The sequence below is a fragment of the Crotalus tigris genome, unplaced genomic scaffold, assembly GCF_016545835.1.
Source record: "Crotalus tigris isolate CLP2741 ecotype Arizona unplaced genomic scaffold, ASM1654583v1 scf7180000023829.5930981, whole genome shotgun sequence".
NCBI lineage: Eukaryota > Metazoa > Chordata > Lepidosauria > Squamata > Viperidae > Crotalus > Crotalus tigris.
Genome location: NW_024100213.1, coordinates 4,895,807 through 4,917,174, shown reverse-complemented (window position 1 = coordinate 4,917,174; position 21,368 = coordinate 4,895,807). Strand labels below are relative to the sequence as shown.

At 37.3% G+C, this 21,368-nt stretch overlaps 1 protein-coding gene across 4 annotated transcripts in view; it reads left to right on the top strand.

Moving 5' to 3' along the window:
- Nucleotides 1-21,368, top strand: part of CNTNAP5 (contactin associated protein family member 5) — a 382,046-nt gene that overhangs the window by 150,645 nt on the left and 210,033 nt on the right. For all 4 annotated transcript variants that reach the window (XR_005554022.1, XM_039321794.1, XM_039321793.1 and 1 more), the window contains one exon: nucleotides 11,128-11,331. Coding sequence is in view for 3 of the 4 variants with exons in the window: in XM_039321794.1 (XP_039177728.1) it covers nucleotides 11,128-11,331 (204 nt within the window). In the remaining variant the exon portion in view is untranslated. The remainder of the gene's footprint in view (nucleotides 1-11,127; nucleotides 11,332-21,368) is intronic.

The window sequence follows — 21,368 nt, the reverse complement described above, 5'->3', positions numbered from 1 at the left end:
ACAGACCAGAACCAAACCTCTCAAAAGCCAAATATTCTCAAAACAGGAATGAATTGATTGCCATTTGCTCTTTCAACAAAGGACACCTGTGAAACTGGCAATGTGGAGACTGAGTCACAGGGTTTCTGGGGGAAATGTCATTATTTTATATTTTTAGGAAAGAGGTTATCAAGCAGTTCAAGGTTGTTTTTTTTAAAAAAAAAATAACTTGCAAAAGCAGATGTGTAGGTAGCCATCGTTTTGTTATCACTGAGAAATGAACATGTGTAAATTAACTTTGAATGAACCATGATCCTAAAGCTGCAACGATTCAATCTATTTAGATATATTCAAGCCATTTCTGAAAGCAGAAACAGAGGTTGTGACTCATCTCTATCATTAATACGGAACTGAGATATTCATACCTCAAGTCAAATCACCAATTCTTCCTCTGAAGGACATAAACTTTCTAGACACTGCATGAACCCACATAAAGCTTTGAAGGGCTATTTTGCTTTGATGAAGCTTCAGATAAAGTACCATCTCAAAGTTCTTCATAAAGTTTACTCCCCCCACACACACACATACTTCTATGATGGAGCAGGGAGACTTGTTGCTTTGCCTTGCTCTGCTTTGGAATACTATTAATCTTCACAATAATAGAAGAAAAAGCTGGGAGAAGGCTGAGGAAAGCCTCTTCTTCCAGGCAGCCTGAAGACTGCTTGCACACACCAAAATTTATTCTGGCCCCATAGGTTCCTTGGAGGAGGCAAATGCTATGTTTTGTTTTCTTTTAATTGCTATGCTGTGCTGTGCTGTGTGTGCCGTGCCATGCCGTGCCATAGCATGCCATGCCACAGTTCCTGGCTAATGCTGTAGAGGAGGCACTGACCATCCTTCATGGGCACACATATAGACTGAATGGTTCCAGAAGACAGGTATTAGAGGTGGTTAATTTGGAAGTCTCTCTAATTATGTTGAAGAAGCTGCCCATCCTCCAAGCACTTGTCACTATTGAGCTTGAAGGTTGAGAACAACCTCTTCTGGTAGTGCAGGCTCAAATAAATTCAAGGCCACCAGAATTGTTGCAGTGGGTAGCCTCTTTGCTTTGTTAACCTAAGTCTTATTGATTCCATGTCCCATGTTGTTTCATCCAAGCATGTCCATATTTAATACTACATAACTCCCATATGTTCTGCTCTCTACCTGCCCATCTTTTTGGTTATCATTTTGATGTATTCTCGTTGTCTTTTTTCATTCATTATTTTATTGTTCTATTATTTTACTTCTGTTTACACTCCTTTCATTTTGTTCCTTTTTATTATTGTAAGCCACCTAGAGTAGCGCCACAGAGAGATAGGTGGCAAATAAATGTAACAAACAAACAAATAAAAAGCTACATACCTATGAATGTCTTTATTATAGCAAAATATTCATGCATAGGGTTAGAGAGAGTATTCTCTATGTGAGCCATGGAGGCACAATCGCCACCCGGTGCCACCTCTTTTCATAGAAAATTCTCAATTTTAAAAGAAAAAAAGGGGGGGGAACATGGTCAACAAGATTATACATAATAAAGATGCATAAACCACTTATTACCTGGTTCGGTATAGCAATCTGGGCATGATGACAAGATGAACAACCAGAGTTATGTCAGATGACATCTGCGGATGAATGGAAAGTTGATTGTTCAGGATGCCAGGAAGGAAAACAGTTTATCTTATATTTCAAAAAGGTCTTGTTAGCATATTGCCAGCAAATTCTGCTGACCAAGGGCATATATATTTTCGTTTTCTGTTTAAATAGAATGAGATTTATAGCCACACTTCAAATGCTGATTGTACTCTCCAAATAAGTAATGGTCTAAGCAGGATCAGTTCAGTCCAGCGTAAATTCTGCAAACTGGCGAGTGAGAAATAAATGGAGGGGACAGAGGGCGAAAAAGAAACCCTGTAATCCAGTGACGGCTTGGCCATCCTTTGAGATGAAGAAGCCTCATTTCCCCTTGGATACTGATAGGGAGGGGAATGCTGAACAGCAGAGGATGAAAAATATATATATATCTTGTATTTTTTGGGGGCAAAACAATTATGCCAGCCTTCCTCATCCCCCCTCCCTCCCTCCCTCCCTCTCCCTCTTTCCTTCTCTTTCTTTCTCTTTCTCCCTTCACTGGCTTTGTCTTTCATGCCAGGAGGTAAAATTAATGTACTGGGGATAAATGCTTATGAAACTGACACTTTAAGGCTTCAGAACACAGGTTAAAAGAAAAATGAATAAAACAGCTACCCAGATCAGGATAATTGCACAAGCATCTTAAGTAGCTCTTAGGCATAATAGGGATCTAAGATATTAAGCTCAGTGACATTGCAGAGATTCCTTGGCAGGTAGTGGGATGCAGCCTCTTTGGAGGAGGAGGAGGAGAAGGAGAAGGAGAAGAGCAAAATGGGAATCACTCTATCCACGTTTCTCATGCTGTATGCAATTCTCACCTTATACAATATTTAGAAGTCCTTTCTGGTAATCAGTGTATATGTTTGCAAAGAGTAGGTTGCTTCTGGTTGGGTGGGAGGAACCAAAAGAGAAGAATGTCAAAGAGGTAAGGAGAGTGAACAGGCCATGCATCAACAGCGTGGAGTTTTTGATAGGTTCCTGCTGAGATGTTGATTCTTGTCTAGGAATTGGGAATATTTTATAGAAGCTTTCTCCATCTGGTATCCTCCAGATAAGTTGGATTTCAAGATCCCATAATTTCCAGTCAAAGTCCAATGGAGGCAAATGGATGTGAATTTGGGGAAGGCTTTCTAAAACTTAAAAGTTAAATAAATCACTCTCCTTGCCCTACATAGCATGACACGTTTGACTACCCCACATAAACCTGCTTGTAGGTGAAGGTGATCTTTAGAGATCTTCTTCTGGTTCCACCAATATTTGAAAGCCTAACAATAACCAAAGGTTAGCAATATTTCTTCAGGTATGTCTTTTTATTTGCCTATAGTTTTCCTAGAAAATCTATTCTGGTGCCCATTTGAATTATTTAAAGATGCTATATTATTATGCATAGTCACAGTCAGCGAAGTGTTTAGACTGGATTTATCCACCTATGATCCTTGGTAAATAGAGTGTGTCAACATTGTTGCATGGATGAAGGACATGTTTTAGTCTCGTTATTTTTCTGGTCTTCCTATCCGTGGTTTTTAGTTCTGCTTGAGTCCAGTCCATTATTCCAGCTGTGTTATCTAATGACTGGAATTGTCCAAATGTTAGTTGCCTCCATGGCATTTCGTCCACTAAGTTTCAAACTTATGATCTTCTTTACTCTCATGATGTATTTGCTTCTAATCTTCTTCTTGACTTCAGTGGGCTTGATGATGTCAGCTTCAAGGATGCCCAGATATTTGTATTGATTATCTTCATCCAGAAACTTGATATTATTTTCCAGGGGACATTTTGATTGCTTCAATTTTCATTATTTTTGCCCTAGTGATGGTGAGGGTGGTGCATTTGTTCGGTTCAAACTCCATTGCAATATCTTGGCTATATATACAGATAGTGTTGAGCAGCAATTCTATTTTGGGTGTTTTTTTCCATACAGCTTCAGATCGTCCATGTAAAGGAGTGAAAGCCTGGCAGATGTTTTTGATGTTTAATAGCCATGGCTTGATTTTTTCAGTATTTTATTTTATTATTCTTTTGAGAAATTTTAAATAGGCTAATGTATAGCTTTTTTATTTTTGTATTTTTAGTATGTATTTTGATTGAACTTTCCAATTTTTTTTGTGCTAGTAGCCCTGAAGTATGGAATAAAACAATAACACATAAGCAGTCAACTTTTACCTTTTATCAATTAATCATCAAGTAGATAATGTAACAATAAGGAGCTTTCAGTTAGGGAAACCTAGCTGATATGTAGTTATAAACAAGATCCTCAATGAATGAACATGAACTTTTGTTCATGTATGAACATGAACTTTTGTTGATGTGGTTCCTTGGGATGGGCATTGCAAATGTCTTTTTTCTTCTTCCAAGTTTTTAGTGTATTTCAATATTTCCAGTGACTTAACAGCTGGGTTTTTTTCTTTCTTTCTATTTTAAGTGAATTGATGTTTTTGCACTTATAATTTGTTGTGAGAGCTCTTGGGAAGATCCAAAGATAGCACAAAAATAAATAAAATTTCCCAAATGCTGATGAAACGTGTTGTTCCACCAGTATATTTCTAGTTAGCAAGGAGGTATAACATTATTACACAAGATGACTTCTAAGTTTTCATAAGCAAAAAAAAAAAGGAAGAAGAATCTTATGTTCATAATAATAACCCAAAAGAGAGAAAAAGAGACCAAGAGAAGAAAGAATGAAAATGAGTAAATACAGTAATGAATACAGGTAGTTCGCAAATTACGATGACAATAGACTGTAATTTCTGATGCTAAACTATGTGGTTGTAAAGTATGATGTCATGTGACCACATTGCTTGGTGATGGCAAGTTCTGCAGTCCCCAATGATCTGGGTGGCAGGGAAAGTGCAGTATCTCTGCATCTGGTCTTGAGGTGGCTACCGGTGAGTAGGGGATGTTGTTTGAGTGGCTGGGGAGAATAAGAAATTGTACAGGTGGCCAGCAAGGCACAATGGAAATGGAGAGGGTCTGAGGTCGAGTATGTGAGTAAGGGTGACTTTCCTTGCCAGCTTCCCTACTGACATTATTTGTGGGATGCCAAGCACTTGTATCACAGTGTGGCTGCAGGAATTCTGAAACAGCCAGAACTTTGAGCACTTGTTGTAACCACTGCTCATTCAGTGCTGTTGTAACTCTAAATGAGTGCTCATTAACTGAGGACTCAAATTGGAACAGAAACAAAGTAGAGTTGAAAGAAGATTTGAAAGAAAAAGAGACAAGAAGCATCATATAATCTTCCCAAGGAAAGATTCCACTGTTTAGGATCAAGCAAAAAATGCATGCATAGTTTTTAAACATTTTTTCCCCCCAAAAAATCAGGGATACTAGATTTTTTATTGGACATAATCAATAAACATTTTCAGTTCTCAACAGCATCAGTGGAAATGTGGCATTTGAATTTTTTCAGGAGGACCATTGAAAGAAAATCTATTTTGGAAAAGGTTATTTGAGCTCTGTATTTAATAAAGCATTGTGCAATTGAAACGGTGGGTTACTTTTATAGGTTCCAGTTTCTAGTTTATGAGGTGCAAAGATGGATATGGGGGAGACTTGTGTAAATTTAAAGCATCAGAGGCTTGGCCTAGATCTGACTTAAATCTTAAAAAAGGGTTAAGGATTTTATGCCCTTTTTATGACTGGCAAAAAAAGCAATGCAGCTTTATGTGCACGACTCAGAAATAAGTTACATCAACTTCAATGTATGCATTGGACTTTTTTATTGTCTATAAGGCTGTTAGATGTGCATTAGTGCTTTGCCATAATTTTCCTTATGTCAGACTATAGGTTTGTTCTCTATAAAAGTCTGGGCTACGTATGTTGTAGAACGAGTAAATCCATTCACGTTTATAAATTGTGTAAGTATTTACATTTCAGCTTTTTAATGCCAGTTTTTCTAAAGGCAGGAGTCTGATTTTGCTCACAACTCTTTATCATTTGCAATGTCAGCTGAGAGATTTGTTCTGGTTCAAAATAATGGAACAGACTTTGTCCTGTCTGCACCACTCCCCTTCAAATCCTCCTTTATTCCCATCTGCATTCTAATGGTTTAGCATATTCTAAAGGATATGTGCCTGGAAATAACATTGATCAAATAGCATGCTTACTGGCTCCCTTTGCCTCTTTCTCATTCTGAATGGTGTATTGAAATGATTCAAAGAATTTCCCCTGTTTTTCTTCTCTGCCTGCAGAATGTTTTCTGCTGTCAAACTGCTTAATGGGAAGTCAAGCTGGGCTTGGGCAAGATTTCACCTTGCTAGACTTTGTTTTCTTTGTTGGGTTCTGAAAAATGTGTGATTTTTGACATAGAAGGGCTCTTTAATATGCTCAAATAAAAGCCAATTATTTGTTGTCATGCAAACTGTCACTGATGACTCTTAGAAGTTAGAATGCCAGCTTTGATAGTGATCGGTTGAGTTTACAAAGGATTTCATTCATCCGCAGATCCTATATCTTTGACAGAGTAGATGCCACATTGAGCCTCCCCCAACCCATTCTGTGATAATTTTACTCCACAAATGTCTTCTATATAGAGTGACCACTACATACAAAGTAGGTTGTTGCCAAGTAACAGAGAGATGTTTTTTATACTACAGTCTACGTGGGTTTTTTCCACTCAAAGTAGCTCCTCTCTACCTTGTTATTAAGCAGGAACAATCTGTCTGAGAATTTTCTGTGCAAATACGTGTCATTTGCAATTGTCTAACTATTACCTTTGAATAGGTTACCCAGAGTGATAAAGTGCTGGTATTAACCTTATTTGAACGTAAATCTGTTCATTAAAATACTTTTTCTGGTCTTAAATGAAATGCCTAAATCGAATTGACAACTCCCACTAGAATCTGTGAGTAGGATGCAAAACTGAACAAATTATTCCTTGCCAGATCAGCAGAATTATTTCCACCTTGTCTGGACCTCTTGCTTGGCATTAGATACCTACCAATTAATCACTTTGCTTTTCTGGTAGCATGAAGCATGGGGTGAAGGAAAATAGGATGTAAAAAAGAAAAGTGATTGGGAAAAAGTGCCAGATGGTTTATTATAACATAATAAGGACAAGGATGCTGTTGGTTAATATCATAGCTAGACTATCACAAAGAATAACAGATTGTCCCCCCTGCATTCATGTATACACACACAAACACATACACACATACACACCAACCACAGCCCCCTTTTTTTTTCAGAATCAGAGTAGACTGTGTTACATATAAGGGTAAAGCAATTTCCTTTAGGGTGCACCATGAATGCAGATAGAGGCAAGAAGTAATGTCTGAATGTCCTGTAGGCTTTTAAAAGTGTTGACTTTGCTAATAGAGAGGGATATTTAAACTCGGCTTCAGGAAATAATATAACTTAGGTCTAAATTTACAGTGCTAAGAGTCCCAGATATTTAGAATAAGTGAAGCATGTAATAATATCAAAGGGAAGGCAGAACAGGGCAGTGAAAGTCAATCAGAAAGTAAAGTATAGGGTCGGGCAACAAGCTGATTGTGTTGGAGGCAATTCATTTTGATAGTGACAGTTGGTAGATTTTATTTAATTGAGTTTTTATATACAGAATACTATAGTTTTCTTTAAAATGTGCATTCCAAAAAGTCTTTTAAAAAGCGTATCTTATTTTGAACCATTCACCAGTTGTAATATATTTTTATCTAGTTCATTTTTATTTAATTTATTTTAATGTACTTTTATCTGGAATTCTTATCTGTGACCATAAAAACTATTATTTTAATAAAAACTCATAATCTTTGCATGTATACAAAAGCAAAAGCATTTAGTTCTGGACAGAAGTTCTGAGCTCGCTCTCCCATCCTAGTTTAGTAAAGGCAACATAATTTTTATAGTTGTGCAATGTTTGGTCCAAGAGTCAACTTTTCTTTCTTTCTTTCTTTCTTTCTTTCTTTCTTTCTTTCTTTCTTTCTTTCTTTCTTTCTTTCTTTCTTTCTTTCTTTCTTTCTTTCTATTGTATGTACACTTTTCATCCTGAAGTTACAGTGCCATTAGTTATTATACCTTGTTGATAAGAGAAGAGGGTTCATTCTGAAGACAAGCCTAAATCCCTATGCAGAAACCTGAATCCCTATCCAGAAAGAAAAATAAAGGTGTACCTTGAGATTTCCTTCAATATCCTCAAATGCCTTCTTGCCTTTTACTAGCACTTGCATTTCTAGTTCAGCTGTCCATATACTCCATAGGTTCAACTACATACCACAGTGGTTCTCAACCTTTCTAATGCCGCGACCCCATAATACAGTTCCCCATGTTGTGGTGACCCCCAGCCACTTATACATCACTGGGTGTCAGGGGCGTGGCCAAAGAAAAGGGGGAAAAATGGCAGACAGCCTTGTTTGGCGACCCCCGTGAAATGGTCGTTCGACCCACAGGTTGAGAACCACTGACATACCATATTATGAGTATAGTAAACCCCAGTGTTCCTCATTCTGTACTTCAACCCCACAAACTCCAGCTAGGACAGTAATTGACACATCTGGAGGGCAATAGATTGGAGAGGTTATTGGGGAGGCGGAAAACAGAATAGGGTCTGAGCCATGGAAAATTATGCTGTGATGAATATCACCTTGAGAACATTGATCTGGGCAGCTGCTGGTATGGAGTAGCAAAAGTTCATACTAAGAATCCGTAGGGAAGGAAATTTAAAAATGTCACTGTCACTGTGCATGAAATCTATGGAATAATTGTAGAAGAAGGCAGCCAAATGATCAAAGAATGAGAGTAACCTCCCATGGAGGAAAAGTAGCAATACAGTGGTTGTGTATCTACATGCAGTAAATTCAGAAAAAACAGTCAATATAAGATGACACGGAGCAACAAAATAGATATTTTTGATTTTGTTTTCTTTTCAAAGTAGTAATATTTTTAAGTTGTTGAGATATTTAGGACATTATTAATATGAATTAAATTAGAATATTATTTATTGTGAGCTAGTATTATTGGTGTCAAAGAAGGAATTTGGATAATTACATGGAGGCCAAGGTTATACATTTATTCTAGCTACCAGGACATTGTTGGGGAGAGTACTCCTGTTTTTATGTCTATATTTGTCTGTCATTTCTACTGCCTGGTTTGGTACAGCAATGAAACAAGACAGGTATAGACTTCAATGGATAGAAAAACTATTGCAACCAGCCTGCCTTTCATTGAAGACCTGTCTACTGCACAGGTCAGAAAGAAGGCTGACAAAATATCTACAGACCCCTTACATCCTGGGCATAAATTGTTTCAACTCTTCCCCTCAGGATGCTGCTACAGAGTGTTGCATGCCAAAACAATCAGACACAGAGACAGTTTTTTTTCCTCATGCCATCACTCTGTTGAACACTTAATTTCCACGGTCTGTCTTATGTCTAAATATATTACCCATGTAGTATGGCTATATTATTTTTATCCTCATCTGTTCCACTACCTTCTCTATTGGTGTCATTATTATGATTATTATCCTTTGTTATTATGATTATTATTACTTAATTGTTTTGCAAGTACAGTGACAAATTTCTTGTGTGTCTAATCACACTTGTCCAATAAAGTGTTCTGTTCTATTCTACTTCTAGCTTTCACTAGGCATCTAGTTGGTATATGCATTTTGTTCTGGTTGATTTTTTTAAAAAATCTTATCTGTATAATGTAGAGAGGGGGATTTGTGTGTGTTACATTTTACTCAAGGCTGTGTTCTGTTATCAATTCAGTGCCCCAAAACACAAATCAGAATATTAGTCTTCTCCAAGATTCCTGAACTTCTTCCAGGCTACTTTTCCAAATTGAAAACTGTCTAGCAGCTTCTGACAGAGGCATGAAGAGTCTGCCTCCTCATTTGAAATTTTTTTTAACAAATTCAATCTGCTTTGATACTTTTCCAAGCATGGGGGCCAGAAAAATCTGCTCCTCAAATTCCCCCTTCTTAAAAGAAGTTTTGTGTATATAACACTTCCTATCATTGTTACGAAACACAAAATTACCAATATTATGAAAAGATCCAGCAAGCGATGCTGAATGCTGGATTTAAAATGAAACACTGAAATTCTAGTTCAAATGTGCTTTAGAAGGATTGCACAGAGGTGTTCATATACCTCTAAGGAAAGGTTTACTTTAATGTGATGCTATGTAGGCTGCAACCTATATAGATGGGTTTTCTGAGCCAATTCATTTTTCTGTATAGCTACCTACCTACCTTTAAAAAAAAAAAGTAGAAGTATATATCCTGATACTGAAGGGTCACTTATAACATCCAAAGCCTTGGAGATATCCCATGGAGATCCTAGTAGGTGTAGCCATTTTTCAGGTGACAGAAGGGAGAAATTATTACGTTTATGGGAAGTAAACATATTAAAGTAAAATCACCCTCGAGTCAAACTCAATTTTTGATGACTGCTTCCATGCTGTTTTACTGGCAGTAATATAAAAGTAGTTTGCCCTTGCCTTCAGCTCTGATATGTGTTGTACATTAGATAAGTGGTTTGCCACTGCCTTTTTCTGAGTTTTTTTTTTTTTTTTTTTAAAAAAACCTTCCAATCTATTCTTCAGCCCAGGAATTTTGTGATATGTATTAATCTGGTCTGACCTTGCTTAGCGTTCAGATCACCCATCTTCAGCTAAGTGTTACCACTTAGCTGAGCATTAATGTTATTTCTATTTAATTACTTTTATATTCTCCTAAAAGCCAATTAAAGCTTATTTAATTTCAGTTGGACTACACCCATTCCTTTCTGCTGGTTTTACGGTGTGGCCCATGGTGTACAATACAAGAGATGATGGCAGCCCTGAGCCCTCAGAACTTGTTCAGTTGCTTTAAAAGAAAAGTAATGCTTGAAAGAATGCCCAGGAATATATTTCCTTAGAGTTTGTCATGCCACAAAATGAGTTCTACTCTAAAAGCCTCCCCTCCCCTCTGCTTTTCTCTTGAGAATTGTAATATAAAGGAAGGGGCAGTTTGGTCTAGTGGTTAAGGCATTATGCTAAAAACTAGGAGTCTTGTGAGTTCTAGTTTTGCCTTTCAGCTCAACCCACCTCACTGGGTTGTTTTTGTGGGGGGGAAAAAGAGGAGGAAGGAATATTAGTTATGTTTGCCACCTTGAGCTATCTATAAAGTAATAAAGGTGGGATAAAAACTAAGTAATAAAGATGCATAGACACTACTTTACCCTGCTCAAAAGAATAAATATAAAAACATGATTCTGTGTAACCCTTTAAAAGAAAACTGCAAAGATGAATCCTGGATTCCTGAGAATTGTTTATTAATTCCATTTAAGGGGCACCATTTCTCCAAGAAAACTCTGGGAGGCAAAACAATGTCAAAATAAGATATTCCACTAAAGCCTAAGAAAGCAAACTGAGTTCAGTAAAAGCACAAAACCAGTTAATGTTATGTTCTCTCTTGAAATGTATGGGTTTGTATGTGTATAGCTATATGTGTCCATGCCTGTGAATCCTCATTTTAAAGCTTGCTTGCTTTCCTCACAGAATCGGATGTTGCAGATTTTGATGGGAGGAGCTCCCTTCTCTACAGATTCAATCAAAAGCTGATGAGCACCTTCAAAGACGTGGTTTCTCTGAAGTTCAAGAGCATGCAGGGAGATGGGGTCCTGTTTCACGGCGAAGGACAGCATGGAGATTATATTACCCTGGAGCTGCAAAATGGGAAACTTTCCTTGCACATCAACCTGGGTTTGTCCAAACATTTCAACTTATCTTACATAAAGTTTTTCCTGCTCTTAGCTCTTTTCTGACCTTTCTCCACTGTGTTGAAGGGCTGTCTGCCCATCTGAGAGTAAGCAGGAAAGTATGCAGGCATGACAGTTGCTTTTACATCTTAGAAGATAGAATAAGGAGGAATGCATGATTTTCACATCAGTCATAACATAGTTATTCCAAGAAGCACTAATGAGAGAGAGAAATAAATAAGGCTTCTTCCCACAGCTTGGAGAGCAGGCTTTTTAGAGTTTGTGATGGGGGAAGGAGTAGGTGGTGAAGTGAAAGAGAACCCTTAGCTAACGTGTTCAACAGAAATAAGTAAAATCTGCTTCACAAATTATTCCATTTTTAATTTGAAAGGGAGCTGGATCTTAAAGCTGCTTTATCAATATAAATGGAATAATTGAATTTCTAATTATCTGTCCATCTTATTTAGTCATGATGTGAAACATACCAACTGACTATACAGTAGTGGCCAAAATTGTGGAAACCTTTTGGGGAATGTGTATTTTTGAGGTTTGATGGCTAATAACACCACTTTTTTTGGAGTAGTACCATAAAATTATATATCGGTGGAAAGATAATTTAATCAAGAATGTAATGCAACAAAGTTTGTTCAATTATCTGTACTGTATTCTATGAAAAGTTATAGTCAAATAACTAGAAAAAGGAAGTACAACTTGCTTAGGTTGATATCAGGTAGCTTTCCTTCATCTGATTGTAGCCAATGAGCATGAGTGTTTAGAGAGCCAATCAGGTGTCATCTTATTTTGGCAATGAGCCAATCAGATCACAGTAGGGTTCAGTTATTGATGTCATGTATTGAAGTTGAGAGGAGGACATTTGTCAGTGTGTTATGTGATCACTATCAAGTTGGTTGGGTTTTTTTTTATTTCATTTAGTGAGCTTGTAAAACGTAATAAAATTAAAGTAATGGTGCAAAGAGTTGACTGGTTGCCCAGAAAGCTATGTAAAATAATATTATTAAGTGAACAAGGCTAGAGTTATAAAGAAATTAGAAGAAAAATTGGTGGAAACTTAACCAAAGGTGGCATTTCTACTGTACACTTTTCCCAAAAAGTTTCCACAATTTTGGCTACTACTGCACCTGTAATTCTGTACTTGTTAATCTGAAAACAACATCTTAGTTCTACCAGTACATATTGTAATACTTCAACCTTTAAATGTAATATCCTCGCTAGAGCCTTCCTCCCTGTCCTAATAAAATTACTAAGTATTGTATAGAGCAGTGGGAGTTGAAATCCACCCATCTTAAAATTGTCAACGTTGAGAAACGCTGGTATAGAGTGTGAAAAAGATATTCTAGTTCTCAACCAGCTGTTATAATGATAGGGTATATGTTATATTAGCCACACAGAATCCATGCAAAGTTGGACATTTATAGCCAGAAAGTTATTTCTGAAATGACCCTGTGTCTTGAATGAGAGATATTGCATCTGTCACTTATTTTTTCTTTCTCTGTGTGTTTCTTATACAAAAGCAAAGAGCCACAAACACAAACATATACAGTATGAACTTGTATACTGTTCTGACTATGGGCTGCCCGAATCACCACTGAAACCAGTGAAGTCTTTGCTTTAATTCTCTGAGTATTAATAATTAAAGTATTATTGTCTCTGTGAGTATTTTTTGCATGAAGATTTGCATTGGCTTGAAAACACAAATAGCAAGGTGTGTGATCAAATTTGCATTCTCAGATCACCTTCTATTCAGTCCATCCCTAAGTATATTTGCTCAAAAATGGGTGTGTTTGATTTACTTTTGAGATTGATAACGCATAATTACATCCATGGTACTAAAGATTCTGAAACACTGAATTGCTATTTACCACCCAATGCAATATGTATTTGTCTAAAAGAAAATTCTTTTCATTGCAGTGAGGTACACTTGCAGAAGTCAGAAAAGGAAATAAATGAAAAGTGCTTGAAAATGTCTCCAATTTTCTTTGTGTCTGAAAATCTACATTGGGGAGAAAAAGCTTGGGAGCAATACTCTCTTAAGGTTTACATATTTGAAGAGATTTGTGGAAAAGCTATAGGAGAGTTATAGGGTAATATATTGTTTCAGAGGCCCGAAAGAATGAGTAGCAAAAATCCTTACAGTTTGTTTTTGAAGATAGAAAATGAAGGGAAACAAAGGCTGCCTATTTTTACTATTGCTTTGGTAGAAACAAAACTTAAGGCAAGATGATTCAAAGTAAACCTCATACCCTGAGTATAGAAATGGTAACTTGAAGTATCTCTATACTTATACTAAAGTTGTGCTGTGGTTGGGATCTGATTTGAAAGAGAGACTTTGTAATGCATAGGAGCATAAACACAATATTTGTGCACCTGTCTGGGTTTCATCACAATAGATGCAACATTTTCCAGGATTATTTGATTTCTGAGTGCTTCTGTGTGGCTATTTTACTGAGGCGTGAAAAGATGTTGTATTCACACTCATTCAAAAAAACCACTTCTGAGCAGAATCCAAAGCATTGTAGAGCCCTAATCTATATTTTTACCTATGTATATGTATCTATATTTCAAGTTTCAAGTACCCATTCTTTGCATAGCAGCCAATTCTTCTTTATATTTTAAGTGGGCTGGAAGTCAGTAATAACAAACAGAAGTTTTCATGCTGTGGCTAATGCTAAATCCTTAGGATTAAGTGGAGAGGTTAAAAGCATCACACTTAAAGGCTGCCTTCGAAACAGTAAGGCAGCTAGACTTCTCACTAGTACGACTAATGCAGTTTGCAAAAAAACCTAATGATGTTTGTGGTTAACATAGATTGGATCATTTCACCCCAGTCTGACTTTGCTTTTCAATTTTTTTCTTTAAAATAACTGTGTACAAAACCCATTTGGCTGGCAAGATTCTAGTATCTAATTTCTGCTGTCTCAGATGACCTTGGTCCATTAATCTTAGGCCAGTTCTGAAGTTGAAGAATGAAGTGAAATGGAAACTATAAGGAGGTGCTTGGTAGTTGAGGGGTTTTAGACACTGTGATGATTTGTCGTCCTTCCCAGGTAAACAAGATGGGAAACACAACTAGATAAACTAATTCTACTGTATTGTAAGGCTATGTTAAATTTTGCAAATCTGAAGTTATTATCTTCCCATCGTCACTTTTAACTGCTTGATCCATTAGGTGGCTCCTTCCTAAGTTTCTTTCTCTGACCGTTAAGCCACTAGGGGCTCCTCCCTGTCCTGTCTGATTGTTTCCTAGGCAGTGTCTCATCCCCAGTTTCCCAAGTTCGTCCATGCTTTCCATTACATGATTGCAAAAGATGGACTAGAAACTTTACTTGTTTAAGATTTACTTGTTTTTTTTCAGATCTGCTAGGCTTGGATTAACTCAACAGGCATCTTTTCTCCAAAAGAATCTCCTGCTAAGCCCCCCCCCCCATCTTCTCTAAACCTCATTGCTTCTTTGTGCAGGGAGAATCTGTCTCTCTAGATTCAGAAAAATATGGAAAGTGGCATCCACAAAATGTTCAAAATGATGAAAGCAACATTGAACCACAGGCTCTGCTCTTTGGGGTATGCATGGGACGATGTAATAAGAGCAGAAAAGGTGCAGAGCTTTCAGCATGATAAAGGCTGCCTTCCTGTGTTCCTCAGTGGCAGGGCTCCCTTTCTTCTATATAGTGGAGAAGAACAGCTGCGGTCCTTCACTTTCCTAGATAAAATGGACCTCTGCATCTTTATAGGGTAGAATGTTCCTCCAGGTAAAGGAAGTGCTGGAAAGCATGCTTTGTGGTGTGTCAAGTGCCTTTTTGAACAAAAGTGCCCTGCTCCTCTGCCTTAATAACTCACAATGAGTCACCATCTCAACACTGCTGAGGTCAAATCCATCCCCATGTCACACACACATAGGATAGGAGCGCAGCAGATCAACAAGTTCAGATGAGGACACTGACGTTGCCAGTTTAGGAAATCTTTCGTCATTTAGCCCTTTTTAAAGATACTTTTTTCTGGTGTGTCCCAGCTCTTTTGTATGTTTCAAATATTTAGTTTACAGGTTTTGCTGTTCTTCTGCATGATAGACCATCTGATTTTTAATTTCTTAATTTAATCTTAATCTATATTAATCTTAATTTAATTTCCCTGTTTTGTGCAAGGTGTCTTAGCTAAATATCTGTCAATGAGCTTGCCATTGGTTGGCAAGGAAAAAAAAGAATAAAAATATCCATATATTAGTATACTGAAATAAAAAAAAATCCCATAACACAAAAATATAGCATTTTCCAAGTAGGAAAAAAACCTAACCTTTTTTCTTCCTAGTCTCACTTATTTTGCGTTTTTAATTCCTCCCTTTGAAACCTCTGTGAAATTGCTGCTTAGCATTAAATAGAGGGGAGGCTTCTTCTGGTGACTAAAAGCATAATTTAGCATCACAACGCGATTCTCTTCCCTTTAAAATAAATGAGGGACCTCACTTGGTTGTTATTATCAAAACTTTTTTATTCTGAATTAATGAATAGGCTCCTAATGAATAGTTAGAACTGACCAAAACAGAAGTGTTGTTCTCTTCCATAATGTAAATTTCTAAAACTACCCATTTTGGCACATATATCTCTCCTCAATAAATAGAAGGATAGATAGATGAATAATGCAGATGGGAGGAGAGACCTGTCATTTGCATTACGGTACACCTCTGAGGGAATCCATTTTTAATCTAGTCCTATTTAGGGCCTGGACACCTCTTCCATTGCACAGCGATATAACATTTACACACAGATTATAAGCAGAGAGAATGAAGGACTTCCAAAAATTAACAGGAGACAGCTGGTATATAGGAGGAAGGCTGTGGGTGTCCTCCCCCCAAAAAAGCATACCGGTGATGTAATGCATAGACAATAGTAGTCCTTCTCTTAATAGTGACAATTTTGCTCTTAAAATACTTTTTGTCATTTATTTTTACCAAAAACTATAATCTTTCATGTACCCCCTTTTGCCTTGACATATTAGGCATGGTGTTAAATTTGTGCAAGAAATGAAAAATATTGCACTATCTATATTGATAGATAGACCTCAGGTTATTTCATAACTGAGTGCAATGTACTAGTCATGCGTATGGCCTACTAGCCATATACTTCAATCCCCCTTTCTAAATTTGTAAATGAATAGGATGTAAAAGAAGGGGATATCAAATCCTGAAGGACCAAGGCTATATTAAAAAGTCTCAGTGGCCACATATTAAAAAGTCTCAGTGACCACCATCTCCTTAATACATAATTTAAGCAGGGAATGGCATTTCAATTATTTGAGAGTGAATGTTAAGGGTAGAGAAGAAGAAAACTGAGGCTCTTAATTGCATTCTGGCTGCCATCTTTGCCTCCAGTTTTCATTCCAATTTAATACCAGTTGCTTGACCACTGTTCATCTCACCTCCACGGTTGTAGAATTATATTATACTGCAACGAGTCATCACTCTGGTGATCTACTAGTGAAGAATAATGATTGTATAGGGCTGTATATTTTCTCAAGTGTAGAGAAGCACTAATGGAATATTAATGGTATTTGCAAGAGCCCTGGTGGTCCCGTGGTTAGAATGCAGTACTGCAGTTATTTTTGCTGACTGTTGACTGTCAGCAGTTTGGCAACTCAAGTCTCACCGGCTCAAGGTTGACTCAGCCTTCCATCCTTCTGAGGTTGGTAAAATGAGGACCCAGATTGTTGGGGGGGGGGGTGGGCAATATGCTGACTCTGTAAACTGCTTAGAGAAGGCTGTAAAGCACTGTGAAGTGGTATATAAGTCTGAGTGCTAGTCCTATTGCAACCCCCAAAGTCTTAAAGGCATCTGCTGCTCAAATTGCAAAAAAAAAAAAAAAAAAAGAAGAAGAAGAAGAAGAAGAAGAAATGTTCACGTTTCTTTTTCTCAGCAGAGTCCCCCAACTTCTTTGGACCAATATTTTGAAAGTTTAGCTATGACCAAGGCTAACATTTGAAAGGATTGTAAATGCCTTCTTAATCTTGGGCATTATTATCAAAATATCTATAGAGCAATTCAGTGGGATAACTTTCCAATATCTGTGCATTCATTAAAGGTGTAAGCTGTGGGATAGCCAATCTGCAGCCATTAGCACCTGGATGATTATTGTTGGACTTTCTTCTTGCATCTTATGTGGTCCACAGTTAAGTCACATGTGAACCTTTTAGTCACTTGCTATCCATCCTTATTATGTTCTACTACAATCATCACTATAATCTACTGGTTACTCTTAAGTGTATAATAAAAATGCTGACATCCTTTTTATGCTGAAATACACCTATGCAACATAAGGGTAAGATTGGATGAATCGTTTAAGCTTTAGTTGGCTTTGTTTCTGACTTTTCTGTCCCATTTCCTGCTTTTTGAAAACCATGTGAAAATTCTAGTGATTTTTATAGGTAAATTTGCAACAACAGAAACATTTCTGCTGCCAATTTTCCCTAATACAGTTACACTTTTGTGCATATCCTTCCAGATATATGGAGCTTGATTACACATGTTGGCGGTAAAGCTGCACTGAAATTTGGAAAGGTGTGAATATGAATCATGAAAGTATTTTGATTCAAGTACAGATTCAGAACTTCAAATTAAATCATTTGCCTCTTTAGGAGAGCAGCCAAATCCTTTGTCTCCAAAGATTCAAGTGTTAGAGCCTTGGAAATGTCCTATCTCCTAATGATGTAGGATGGCAAAGAAATACAAAGGTCTTTCCATCCCATTCTGGTGGTACAGCTAATCCTCGATTTACAATCATTCATTTAGTGACCATTCAAAGTAACAACAGCATTGAAACAAATGACTTACCATTGGTCCTCACACTTATAACCGTTACCCACAGTCACATAATCAAAATTTGGGAGCTTGGCAACAAGTATATATTTACAACAATGTCAGCATCCCAGGGTCATATGATCTCTATTTGCAACAAGCAAAGTCAAGGGGGGAGGGGGAAGTTAGATTCACTTAACAATTGCCTGACTCACTTAAAAACTATAGTAATTCACTTAACAAGCATGATTAAAATAAAGTTGTTTAATATTGGGCACAAGTCACTTAACAACCACCTTGCTGAACGATAGAAATTCTGGTCTCAGTTTTGGTTGTCGAGGACTACCTGTGCTGTTTTGTTTTTCCCTTCATTTTGAGGAATGAGTGCTCTGAAATTTATTCTGAGTGAAATGCAGTTTCTTCTGAGTGGAACCCCAATACAGTTTTGCCAATGACAGCTGCCAGCCCTCTGTCATAGTTAATTTTCTCTTAGCCTAATGAATAATTCTAAGAACCGCTTTCAGAGGCTGATGCAGAGGAATGGTGAAAAGGTTTATCTAACCCTTTGTTCTGATATCAGAGCCCTTTCTCTGACCTTAGAATAAAAGATTTATTCTTGTTCCAAGGATTCTACATCTGCAGCCTGAATAGCCTTAATATACGTTATATTGCTGAAGAATATTATTCAACATAATTTGAGCAACCAGCAGGCAGTATATGGCAATGGCCCATTTTGAAAATGAGATGCCAGCTAATTTTGTTTAATTTATATGTGCTAAATTTAACTAGATTTTCTTTCATCCAAGGAGACCAAACTAAAAGCATTAAAGGGAGAACTTGTTACTAAGTTTCTCTATATTATTTCTCCCTCTCCAATTTATTATATTTGTTTATAATGCAAGTGACAGTTTTTCAGTTTTCCCTTGTTATTATATAAATACATTGACCAGTTTTTTTTCCTCAGCCAACCATTAAATTTATATATCTATCTATCTGATATATATATTTTGTATATATCTATTTAGAGAGAGAGAGAGAGAGAGAGAGAGAGAGAGAGAGAGAGAGAGAGAGAGAGAGAGAGATCTGATATATAGATATATATCTGATATGTAGATATATAGATATCTGATATCTATCTATTTATCTATATATCTGCTATACCGTATATGGCGGTGTATTAGGCGACCCGGCGTATAAGACGACCCCCGTCTTTATCGCCGAGTCACCTTCCTAGAACGTCGTCTTATATGCTGGAAACTACCAGTATTTCTGGCGTATAAGACAACTCGGCGTATAAGACGACCCCCGTCTTTGGCGCCGAGTTTAGCGCTTCCAGAAGTCGTCTTATATGCCGGCATATACGGTATATTTATAATATATATATATATATATATATATATATATATATATATATATATATATATATATCAGGAATATTTAAAGAAAATGGATGCGCTTATATTTAAAATATCCACAAGAAGTGGAACTTTAAGCAGTGATAACATTAACCTCTATGTAGGTATTATGGCTGAGAAGATTCTCCAGTTACAAATGAGGACAGAAAAACCCTTTCCAAATAGATCTTTTCTAAAGGAGGTTGGACTATGCTTTGCCCAGCACATTGGTGGCAGTGCCCAAGTTTGCAGCTGCCGACTTTCTCCACACATGAAAACCATGAATAACCATTCTTTCAACCACCAGTAACTTTAAATACAGGTAGTCCTCAATGTACTACCACAACTGAGCCAAAATTTATGTTGTTAAGTGAGAAATTTTGCCTCATTTTACAACTTTTCTTGCCACATTTGTTGAGTGAATCACTGCACTTCTTAAATTAGTAACACAATTGTTAAGTGAATCTGGCTTCCCCATTGACTGCTTGTCAGAAGGTTGCAAAAAAGGGATCATATGACCCCAGGACACTGCAACCGTCATAAATGTGAGTCAGTTGTCAAGCATCCAGATGTAAATCACAGGATCCTGGGAATTCTGCATAAGCCATAAGTGTGAAAAATGGTCATAAGTCACTTTTTTCAGTGCTTTTGTAACTTTGAAAGATTACTAAATGAACTGTTGTAAATTGAGGACTACCCGTACAGCAGATAAGCATGGGTGTGCAAGCCTAGAAGGAAGTCAGTGGGATTTTTTTCCCCAAAAAAAGCAGGGTTAGAAAGTTTTATTCTCTGATGAAAACCTAGGGAAAGTCTATTTGGGAGCACAGAAATAAAGCTCATCCAGGTAGTCCTCAACTTACAACAATTTGTTTAATGACTATTTGAAGTTACAGTGGCAGTGAAAAAAGTGACTTATGACCATTTCTCATACTTACGACCGTTGCAGCATCCCTATGGTCACATGATCAAAATTCAGACCTTGCCAAGTGACTCCAATTTGTGATGGTTGCAGTGTCTCCCGGGGTCACGTGATCCCCTTTTGTGACCTTCTGACAAGCAAAGTCAATGGGGAAGCCAGATTCACTTAACAATCATGTTACTAATTTACCAACTGCAATGACAACGATGGCAAGAAAGGTGGTAAAATGGGGTAAAATTCGCTTAACTGTCTTGCTGAGCAACATAAATTTGGGGCTCAATGACCGTTCTAAGTCAAAGACTACCTATAGTAGGTAAGGCCAGAATTGTTGGTAGAGCTTAATTGTTTTCAGATTTTTTTCTACTTTTTACGGATCTTCTAACCCTGCTCTAGATTCCTGAATATCCAGAAAAATGACACATTCTGTCCTTTGCTTCTGTACTACATACTGGTCATTCTCCATATCCTTCCAATCAGATAATGATAATTTATTAAACTTATTTCTCTGATTGCCTTTCATAACCAGGAATGGCAAGAGACAAATATACCAGGGTTTCTCTCATGCTATGATGTATATTTTTCCCCTATCCAAAGACAGTATGATTAACAAATCATACAGAAGACAGTATGGTTAACTGATGTAGCATAAAGCCCATTTCTAGAGCATGCCTCTCTCTCTCTCTCTTTCTCGCTCCCCTCCCTCCCTCCCTCCCCTTCTCTCTCTCTCTCTCTCTCTCTCTCTCTCTCTCTCTCTCTCTCTCTCTGTTTCTCTGTCTCTGTCTCTCTCTCTCTCTCTCTCTTTCTCTTTCTCTGTCTCTCTCTCTCTCTCTCTGTCTCTCTCTCTCTCTCTCACCCCAATCTATTTTTCAGGGTTGTTGCCATGATGTATCAGGAAGAGGAGGAGGAAAAGATTGGAGCATATATCA